Below are 11,481 nucleotides of genomic sequence, written 5' to 3'. Positions count from 1 at the left end.
TTCCCTTTTTTCAATTTTATTTAGAATAACAGTTATGTTTTTGTTTATTATTTATTATTATAGTTGTTGTGGTTGTTGTTATTATTAATAGGGTATTTTTAGTGGAATAACAGTTGTGTTTTGTTTATTATTTATTATTATTGTTGTTGTGGTTGTTGTTATTATTATTAATAGGCTATTTTTTTTTTTTTGCAACTTTTTGTTTATTGGGTAATCCAAACATAGTTCATTTCTTACATCATTATTCTTTTTTTTATAATGTTATACAAAACAATAATAGAATGCATTAGGCTATTTTTAGTAGAATAACAGTTATGTTTTGTTTATTATTATTATTATTATTATTTTTTTGTGGTTGTTATTGTTATTAAAAGGCTATTTTTAGTAGAATAACAGTTGTGTTTTGTTTATTATTATTATTATTTTTTTTTTTTGTGGTTGTTATTATTATTAAAAGGCTATTTTTAGTAGAATAACAGTCGTGTTTTGTCATTAGTCATGCAGGGGGCGTGACGTCTCTGGATCAGCTGACTCCGACTTCCGGGGGCCGATCAGCGCATGACCATGAAACAAGGAAGTGTTGTCTCAAACAGGGCCGAGTCTGTTCTTGTGTGTGTTTTTTTTCCACTCTGAAGAGACTGACAACATTTCACGCTCTTAAGAGACTCCGAGCTGCAGGAAGAGGCGGAAAGCTTCTGTAGTTTTAGATTCAGTTACAGTAAAAATGGACGCAGATCGCCGACGCCCGCTTCTATCAAACTGTGTCCTTATCTGCGTCACTTTGTGCGGCTACCTGAGCACCGGGGTGTTTGCAAAATCATACCGGAGACCTAACATTGTTTTGATCCTCACTGACGACTTGGACATCGCGATCGGGGGTCTGGTGAGTTCATGTGGTGGTTTTTATTCTCCTTTATTTTGCATGATGTGGATCTTATTCTAGGGAGGGTCGTGACTTTGCATTTACCTCTCTCTCTTATCCATCATGTCACTTGATTAATTGATTTAAACTAGATTCTATTTTCTCATATTGCGATACAGCTGACAGCTCACATTCCTCCCTGGCTTGCACACATCATTTAGGCATCTCACAGAGTCAGCAGACCTAATCACTTTTTACAATCTGCTCCCACAGTTTATACAGCAAACACCCCTCCCTCCCATTAAAACCCTCAACTGGTTACATGCACCAAATCCCAATCAAAAATCTGATGATTTAAGAGCATAATCCGGAGTTCAAAGTGTGCACACTGCAGCCTTAAGAAGGAAACTGCTTACAAATATGTTTACTGTAAAAGTGTGTTACATCAGCTACAGATCTTCAGTCCTATGTTTACCCAAAAGAGAGAGAGAGAGAGAGAGAGAGAGAGAGAGCATCCCTTCTCTCTGACAGGAAACTGACAGTCTTTGGATTGTGGACCAAACGACCTCAGGATAAATCTAGAACATAACAAAGTCTTAATAATGATTATCAGAACAGAGTTTTTGCTGTCGGGGACCCGGAGTGACTTGAGCGGCGGAAAAAAAAAGCTTTCCTTAAATCTCTTCTCTAAAAAAAAAAGCTTCATTAAGCTGCAGAGAATGTTCTCCTAGTTATCTGCTTCTTTTGTTCGTTTCTAATTCCTTAAAAACGTCATGCTCTGGCCTGGTTAGTTATAAGGAAACTTAAATATCATCACTTTAAATCACAACTGAAAACAAAAGTCCTGTATGCAAAGAGCAGATGAAACACCTGCGTCAGAACTGAGGCCGCAGCTCAGGCTGATTATTTGTATTAAGGATTAATCCGCTGATTATTTTAGAGGAACAATCGAGTCATTGTTTGCTTAATTTAAGAATAAAGAGGTAGAGGGGGGGAAGGTCCCGTAAGACTTCCAAGAAACGAAAGCAGGCCTCCTCTGTGAGCTTGATTTGTGACTGAAAGGCCGCCTGTTGATGATCACTGATTTAGGACGCTGAGTTCGTTTTGGGAGAGTATCACTCCCATGATTCCCCGCGAGAACTCAACGTCATCTTTTGATATTGTTTTTGATTGAGATTTTACATCCTGTTTGTTTAAATAGTTACAAGAGAAATTGGACGATTTTAGTTTTAAAAAATGGTTTAAATTCTGTTTTCAAGGGTTGAGTTCTCATGAAACCAAATGTGTTCCCTCCAGAGTCCTCTGACAAAGACGAAGAAGCTGATTGGTGATGCAGGGATTTCATTTTCAAACGCAGTAAGTTCAGTAACAGGAGGCTGTTACGTGGCTAATAAAGGCTCGGGTTTTTTTTTTTTTTTAAGCACCATTTTTTTCATCTCTCACCGCTCTCCCTCCAGTTTGTCGCCAGCCCGCTCTGCTGCCCGAGTCGAGCCAGCATCCTGACGGGGAAATACCCGCACAACCACCACGTCATCAACAACACGATAGAGGGAAACTGCAGCAGCACAGCCTGGCAGAAGAGCGAGGAGGCCCACACCTTCCCCGCCATACTGAAGAATCACGGATACCAGACCTTCTTCGCTGGGAAATACCTCAACCAGGTAATGGGGATGTGTGTGTGTGTGTGTGTGTGTGTTTCCTGCATGGTGGTTTGGTCATGTTTACATTTGATAATTAGCCATCAAAGGAGATTAACTTCCTGTTGTTCCTGAGCTCGCCCGTTGATTTTGTTAATCAGTGTTTGCAGAGGCAGAAGTCTGTCGTCCGAGAATATGAAAAATATGGAGGACCAAGGACGGGGCTTTGGGGTTCCCCTTATCACATGAAAACAGGATCAAATAAAAAATGGACATTTCAGATGACTGTTAGATGTTAAAACCATCACGACATGTACTGCCAAACTCATGTCACATCATGAAGGAGTCCAGTGGTCCCCATTCTCCCATTATCTCAGTGTTTCCAAACCTTTTGGACTTGTGACTCCTTCAATTTCAACAAAGTCGATTCCTTATCGCGGGACATGTGTGTGTGTTCCTTATCAACACACACACATGTCCTGAGCTGGGGATGTGAGAAGTGAGGCGTTCATGGCACGGTTTTAAGCTGTTAAGGATAAAAGTGTCAGTCAGTTCATCTCTTGGATTCTGAACAAATTTACTTTTAACCAACAGTTGCCTGGAGTAGACGAGAGAGAGAGAGAGCAATGTCTAAATAGTTCATGAACGTATGATGCCAACTTTTCCATTCCGATTGAAGAATTCAAAAAGAGGAGGTGCTCCAGGACTGAAATGCTGATTAGTCAATTTTAAAATGCTAATCAGCTAAATGAAATACAGTGGAAAAACTGAAACTTGTTGACATTTTGGTTTGAGCTTTGTTTACTGTTTTCTTGTTTTGCTGTAGTGCTGAATTTTCCCACGCTGTTTACGTCCTTTAACATCATCACAATACACCTTTTGTGTGTTTCAGTACGGACACTCGGACGCCGGCGGGGTGGAGCATGTGCCTCCAGGCTGGAGTTACTGGGTCGGACTGGTAAGTCTGAAACCTTTACAACCCTCAGCAAAAAACTTTTTCCCAATCTGACAGATTTTAGCTGTTTTGATTTAAGACAGAATTAAGCCCTCAGATACTGACCTGTTCCTCATCAACACACACACATGTCCTGAGCTGGGGAAGTGAGAACAAAATTAACCTCATGAAATGAACCCTTACTGATTCAAATCCAGCTCAGCTTGTTCAAGGAACTCCATCACAATAAGTCCACCATACCATTAAACTCGTGGAAATGTGTCATGCTTCCCTAGAGAGCTGAGGCAATAACGCAGGAACTACTGCAAGACATTTCTCCTGCAAATGAGACAGACTGAGATTTTAATGCAAATGTTTGTATTTTGTTGGCCTTTATTGATATTTTACCCACAATGCAACTGTTACACTGTCTCATGATGGACAAAAGAAGTGTCTGAGGTTTTTGTCTGCACAGAAAACAGAACCCCTTTGATGAGAAAATGCTCAAATAGACTAAAAAGTTTCTCTTTATGTATTAAACTTTTCAGCAGGTTTCTGTATTTAAACTTCTGCACAGCATGCAAATGTTTGCAGAGAAGTTTTTTTTATTTGACCTCCGTGCAGTAAGGCCGATCTGAGTTCAGTCATTTGTCATAATAAAGTTGATGTGCTCATGTAGCTGCAGTCTCTGTGCAGCAGGAGCCAGACTAATAAACGGGCTAAAATGAGATTATCTTGAGTTTACTGTACGTCTCTTAACTGAATTACAGAAGTTATGACATGGAGGTCACGTCTGTGGTGCAGAGCGGTTTATCTGCAGAGAACAAACACAGATGTGAGAACCGGTCTCATGACCTGACAGCTTATCATAACACAGAGAGAGAGAAGGAGGGAGAGGTCTTTTGGTGCATGAGACCAAAGCTGCAATGATCTCTTACATCTTACAAACAACACCGATCGGTCTCAAAAATGTCAGAAAATGTTAAAAAAAATCTCAAACAACTACATCGTTTATCAATAAAAAAATAACCAACAATGACATGAAAAGTTGGTTACATCCATTTCTATGACTTCTTCTTGAACACAATGTAACACGCTACAGCAGCTACCATAAGGAGACGGCTCATGTTCATACATGTGACCATGCTGAATTTGAGTTTAACGTTTGTAATCCGTTAATTTACAACGAGTGCATGAACCAAAGTGCCGATAAAATCAGCCGATAGCAGCACGTTTTATTGCAGATATGCGCCGATATGACTAGATTTATTTACCAGTCAAATAGCATTTCATTTGCGTTTCTTTGTGTTCCACTTGCAGTTCTCTTTCGCCAGCAGAGGGCGCTATATGGATTACAAAAATCTTGTCGTCATTGTAAATCTTTTCCACAAGTGTTTGATGACTTCATTGGCGGGATCAACACAATACATGTGTATTTCTATCTATCGCTACAGATCTAAGAAAGATATCGGCCGATATATCAGTATCCGATTATTTTCTCGATATCGGCCTCAAAAATGAATCAGCCAGGCCCTAGTCGCTACACCTGGGCCTCCATCCAAGACGTGTTATGCACGCACGCTAAGTGAGAAAGCTTCAAGCGACCACATTAAAGTGTTTTTTATTTACTCATACTTTAACGATGTGATTGTTGCGACGGCTCATATCAGGATAACAATAACAAAGTGATTAATAGTACAGCTGTAGTATCTGTGTCACTATGATTAAAGACTGCATGCATGTTACGTAAACATGAGGTTGTTTGTGTTTTTGCAGGAGAAGAACTCTAAATATTATAACTACACTCTGTCAGTGGATGGAAAAGCTCAGACACATGGAGCTGATTACAGCAAAGACTACCTGACCGACGTTCTGGTGAGTCATGATTATTATGATTACTGAGTCTGTGCATGGCTGTTAATAATGAGGGGGGGGAGACAGCCGCTCAATGTTTTGAATTGGGGCTGCAGTACCCATTTTAAACACTAGGGGTCAGAGTTACATACTGCTCCTTTAAGTGACATTTTCTGGTTATTTGTTGTTATTTTAACTCTCTTTTCTCTCTCTCTCTCTCCAGGCTAACATGTCTCTGGACTTCCTCAGTTATAAATCAAACTACCAGCCGTTCTTCATGATGGTCTCCACGCCGGCCCCCCACTCGCCGTGGACCGCAGCTCCTCAGTACCAGAACAGCTTCAACACCACGAAGGCTCCAAGAGACCCCAACTTCAACGTCCACGGGAAGGTACGTCTTCTCTCTGGAATCTAGACCTAAAAAATATAAAATAAAAACACGGATGACTTTCATATCATGTCAAAACACCAAAAAAAAAAAAATCCAATAAAACATTTATGTTGATTTATTCACCAAAACAGAAACCGTTTGATTCCTTTCTGTTCCCTCCTCAGGACAAACACTGGCTGATCAGACAGGCGAAAACCCCCATGACCAACTCCTCCGTTCAGTTTCTGGATGATGCCTTCAGGAAACGGTCGGTCTCTGCTGCTTCTCCACTTCCTGTTCTTCCTCTTAGTGATTCTCACCTTTCTTGTCTAGTTTCTCTTTGCATTTTATTCACTCACTTCCTCATCGTTACAACCCAATCGACGTCCACTTTGAGCTACTTTTTCTGCTTCTGAGTGTCTTATATTTTTTAAGGATCTATTTCTAGTTGATAGTCAAGATTTGTATCCTTAAATTGTATGACTTTTTCCTTTTTTATCGTAATAGGAAAGCTTTTTTTAAGTAATTTGTAAGTGAGAAATGAGAGTTTAGTTTAGTTCATGTTTAATGTTGTTTCACTGCAGGTGGAGAACTTTGCTGTCAGTAGACGACATGGTGGAGAAAATAGTGAAGAGTTTGCAGGTCAGAGGAGAGCTGGACAACACGTATGTCTTGTTTACCTCTGACAACGGCTACCACACAGGTATCTAACCACACACACACATTTAAACACTTCATATTTATGTATATCTGCGGTCAGAGAGAGGCTGATTTCTATCCAGTATTTGAACTTTAACTGACTGTAAAGAGATTTTTTTTTTACTTTTAAGAGAAATAAAGAAGGGATGAGTGGGGGGGCGGTCTGTGGCACGCCCCATGTCCAGAGGCTGTAGTCCTCGTCTAAGCGACTGTGGGTTCAAAACCAACCTCGACCCTTTGCTGCATGTCATCCCCCCACTCTCTCTCTTCAGCTGTCCTATCGAAGGAAGGCAAAACGGCCCAAAAAATAACAAGTAACCAAAACAAAACAGCGAGTGATTCAGACATTGTTCGAGGGATTAGTTAATGGTGAGAGATCAGGCACACTAAGTGGACTACGAGGCCTTCATGGAGGTTTAAGTCCTCTTGTTATAAAAATGTCAGTCAGTTTTTTAGGGTCTTCTTAAAACAAAACAGAGTAAACATAGGTGAAATGTGACGTTTCTACATGTCTTTGTATCTTTCAGGTCAGTTCTCTCTTCCTCTGGACAAACGGCAGCTCTACGAGTTTGACATCAGAGTTCCCCTCATGGTCAGAGGACCCGATATCAAGCCCAACCAGACGAGCAAGGTACATAAACAAACCTATCTGCTAGCTTGAGGTGGCACCAGTCAGCCCACAGTGTCGACCCCACGCTCTAAAAATCTGAACAAAATATTCAGTTTGGAGACGGCAGCAAGATGTTAAAAGGTAGAGTCAGCGGGAATGTTCGCTCGCAGCTTGTAGACATTCAAACTGAGCCCCTCCTCCTGGGCTCGCCGCCCCCTGAAGCACACACTCACTGCAGGAAGTGGTGTGTACATTTTACTGCTTGTACCTACACTTCAAGATACCGCATGCTAGCACAAGCTGACAGCCGGTGTTTGGGACCGTAATGTCTGACGATATAGTACGCTCACTTTTTTTAGGATTTCATTCAGTAGATATTTTACATTTCGCTCCTTTAAGTTGAAAGAATTTGCTTCATTTTGTCTTCAGCTGCTGGTGGCGAACGTGGACCTCGGTCCGACCATCCTGGACATCGCCGGCTACGACGTCAACAAGACGCAGATGGACGGCATGTCCTTCCTGCCGGTCATGGTGAGACACAGCCTCGCTTCATTTATTTTTAAATTTTATGGAAATGATCAAAAAGACCAGAAAAAAGAATCTGTAAACAAACGTGTGTGTGTGTGTGTGTGTGTGTGTGTGTGTGTGTGTGTGTGTGTGTGTGTGTGTGTGTGTGTGTGTGTGTGTGTGTGTGTGTGTGTGTGTGTGTGTGTGTGTGTGTGTGTGTGTGTGTGTGTGTGTGTGTGTGTGTGTGTGTGTGTGTGTGTGTGTGTGTGTGTGTGTGTGTGTGTGTGTGTGTGTGTGTGTGTGTGTGTGTGTGTGTGTGTGTGTGTGTGTGTGTGTGTGTGTGTGTGTGTGTGTGTGTGTGTGTGTGTGTGTGTGTGTGTGTGTGTGTGTGTGTGTGTGTGTGTGTGTGTGTGTGTGTGTGTGTGTGTGTGTGTGTGTGTGTGTGTGTGTGTGTGTGTGTGTGTGTGTGTGTGTGTGTGTGTGTGTGTGTGTGTGTGTGTGTGTGTGTGTGTGTGTGTGTGTGTGTGTGTGTGTGTGTTACCAGGAGGGGAAGATGAACAGCAGCAGCTGGAGAACAGACATCCTGGTGGAGTACGAAGGAGAAGGAAGAAACGTGTCGGACCCCTCCTGCCCCCTGCTGGGACCAGGAGTGTCGGTACGGCATGTTTTTTTTTTTTTTTTAACCTTTAGACAGAAAATAAAGATTTTGCCGCTTTAAAACTCATTCATTCTCTTTTTTTCTCTTCCATCGTCTCTGTAGGAGTGTTTCCCAGACTGTGTGTGTGAGGACTCGTACAACAACACCTACGCGTGTGTGCGCACTGTCGCCCCCTGTGCCAACCTGCAGTACTGCGAGTTTGACGATAACGAAGTGAGGGAATCGATTTAATCATATTTTAAAAATTTTTATTATTTGTTGTGACTGATTTAACATGCAATTTAAAAAAAATTATAAAATGTGCTGTTAATAATCACTCAGACACAATTTCCTTACTGTGCTGCCATCTGGTGGTTGACTGGTGGTCTGGCACTTTACCGGATTCGCTTTTATTTGCCGTTGTGCGCCCCCCTGCAGGTGTTTGTAGAAGTGTACAACGTGACTGCAGACCCCTTCCAGCTGACCAACATCGCAAAGACCATCGACCAGGAAGTCCTGGAGAAGATGAACCACCGGCTGATGATGCTGCAGTCCTGCTCCGGACAGTCGTGTCGAACGCCCGGCGTGTACGATCCAAGGTCGGTTCATCAACGCTTCCAACAGAATGTACAAAAATAGATAAAACTTGCACAAAAAAAACACATAACGACAAATGTCTCCTCCGTTTAAATGCACATATGCATATAAAATCGACTTGTTTTGTTTTTTCACCCAGTATCATATTCCTCTTTTGTTCCACAGTTATAAATTTGATCCTCGGCAGATGTTCACGGGCCACAGCGGGCGGCTCAGCAGACTCCGGCAGAGGATGAAATAAAAAAAAGAGGAGCAGTGATGAAGACGTGGAGAAGATGGACTGAGGAAGAAAGGGCTGCTTTGTTGTTTTATATTCAGCCTGCCCTGCTGTTGTTGCCTTGTTGTCAGGCCTCCCGAGCCAGTTTTCTCTGTGGACGGATGGAGAAGGGATCAGGTGAGGTCATATTGTAGGAATAGGTGCGTTGCCACGGAGACGAGAGGCCTCTTAGTGTGCAGCACTCGCCCTATGAAGTTTGGACTGCAGTTTTTTTTTGTGTGTGTGAGTTTTTGTGAGTATGAGGCAAATTAATCCGGATGGATCAACACGCCCGACGCCATTTATTCACTTCCTGTTGTTTTGGTCAGATTTAAAAAGAGCACCGATGGACGTCGGCTCGGTCACTCATATCAAGTTCAAACACTAATGTGACTCGGTAGTTATTGTTTTTATGTGTGGTTTCTCTTCTCGTGAGACGTTCATATCACTTCCAGTTCACAAAGATGTTTTCATGTTGTCGCTCAAAATTCCGGCTGCCTGGATTTTGTTTTGCTGCATTCAGGTGATCTTCAAGAATCTTTTGAGGGGTTGGACATTTGGTAGAAAAGATGCATTTAAGTGACACGCAAATATATCAATACATGTGAAGCGCTTAAGACACAAAAGGTGTAAGATTCTTCATCTTATTAGTCTAAACTTTGACAAACGTTCCAGAAAACTGGTGTCAGAAAATGCTAACATTTGTTAGCTTCTCACTGCTACAGCTGATGAATTCTTTCTAGATGTTTTGGGGGGTTCATTAGACAGCTAGCACACATTAGCAGGTGTATGATGCACACCCACTGAATGCAGCAAAATAAAAAGATTGATTGTTTTGCGATCACAAAACCTTCAATTCAACAAACGTGACAAAAAGAAAAATGTAAAAACACTAAGAAATGTAAACGAAGGTCAACCGGCAGGACGTCACAATTTCAGAAGATGAGAAAATTCTGGGAGGAAGGTTTTGTTTTTATTTAACCTGAAGAATAAAAATGTCAAAATAGTGATTATTAAAAGTTAAAGAAAATCACGCCACCTACAGGGAGAAAAGGTCAACATACAGACAATCCATCCGAGTCTTTTCAGAAACCAGTGCCTACTGACAGAGCTGCAACATTTCTCACTCAGACGACGTCACACACACACACATTTAGGGAAAAACTTAAAGCCTTTCATCACAACGTTTTAAAGATTTCATGTCAGTGAATCAGGTGTTCAGAAGAATCTTATCACTGTAAATTTAACAAATGTTAAAGGTCCAAGATGAGAGATTTCAAGAGTGATGCAGAGCTGGCTAAACACTGAAGCTTCAGTGTCCACCACATGGCGACCTGCATGAGGATCGACTCTAGAGAGGAGGGGGCGGGGCTAGACAGCTCTATAATGTTATGAATTTGGACTGCAGTACCCATTTAAAACACTAGGTGTAAGTGTTACGTACTGCTCCTTTAAATCTGGATCGAAAGAGGAAACAGTCGTATTTTACTTCTGCAGAGTGCTGCAGGAATGATTCCTCAAACCTGGAAAAGAGGTCAGACATCATTTTAAGGATTAGAGATCATAAAGTTCTGTATGCCAAAGAGATTCTTTTCTGTTAGAAATCATAATTCATAGAAGAACAAAAACCGACTGGCTTTTAGTCGAGGGGTTCACCGTGATCGGTCATACCTGCAGCACTTTGTTCACCTCAGAGAACATTTCGGTGAAAGGACTCTTTATTTATTTAAATAATTAGGAAACGATTCCTTGGGATAAGAAGTGGCATTAATGAAAACGCCTTAATACAAATGTCTGAGCTGCTTCGTCCGTTTTGTACATTTCAATTCTTCCCTCATCAGACTGACAAACGCGTTCGATTATTTCTGTGACTGAGCTCAAACGTTCAACTTAGTCATCGACTGTTTTCTCATTTTCAGTCTCAACTTTTTCTCTTGTTTTTGTACTTTTTTTAAATATATAGTTGGACTGAAACCCTTTTTGCCTGTCCGGCATTTCATACCATAGGTTTATTCAGAAACATTCAGCTTGTGTGTTAAGACAAGTCCGAGTGTTATTGAATACATGAGTTCATGTTTGTAGCAGTTCACGGTTCTGTGCAGAGATTACGTTCCTAAAGGGAAAGAGGAAGAAGCGACAATAAATCGAGCCGAAATGTAAAACCCTTTAAACGTCATTAAGTTTTCAGTAACATGTTTTCATTTGATCAGTTAGTGTTCAATTATAGGACAGAGCGTTAGGACGACTGGAAGAGACAAATCAACTTTAAAAATCTGTGACTTCTTCAATGTGTTCCTAAAACTACAAATGGTGATGGAGAAAGAAAAACAAATCGATAATGGATGAGTTTTTTTTAAACCATCTGTCCCAAACTTGTAAGGGAAGCTCTTCAGATTTCGTCTGTTTATGACTCGCTACACGAGACAGAAGCCGTACTTCCTGCTGTCGCTGTCAGAACGCAGAGGCCTGTGGGGATTGTAGTTCTTCAGAGAGGGGTAGAGGAAAAAGTCGCCTTCAG

General features: G+C 41.4%; 1 protein-coding gene across 1 annotated transcript; it reads left to right on the top strand.

Annotated features, from left to right (window-relative positions):
• Positions 1-552: 552 nt before the first annotated feature.
• On the top strand, positions 553-10,913 carry gnsa (glucosamine (N-acetyl)-6-sulfatase a). The gene is made up of 14 exons (XM_061029845.1): positions 553-883; positions 2,159-2,218; positions 2,320-2,523; positions 3,392-3,457; positions 5,210-5,308; positions 5,511-5,678; positions 5,843-5,925; positions 6,242-6,360; positions 6,884-6,987; positions 7,396-7,497; positions 8,018-8,128; positions 8,234-8,344; positions 8,549-8,709; positions 8,873-10,913. Exons 1-14 carry the CDS (start codon positions 725-727, stop codon positions 8,946-8,948), a joined length of 1,623 nt encoding a protein of 540 aa, XP_060885828.1. The 5' UTR covers positions 553-724; the 3' UTR covers positions 8,949-10,913.
• Positions 10,914-11,481: the final 568 nt, after the last annotated feature.

This window comes from Labrus mixtus, chromosome 22 (assembly GCF_963584025.1).
Source record: "Labrus mixtus chromosome 22, fLabMix1.1, whole genome shotgun sequence".
NCBI classification, from domain to species: domain Eukaryota; kingdom Metazoa; phylum Chordata; class Actinopteri; order Labriformes; family Labridae; genus Labrus; species Labrus mixtus.
Note: the sequence above shows the minus strand (reverse complement) of the source record. Positions and strands in the feature narration are given on the sequence as shown.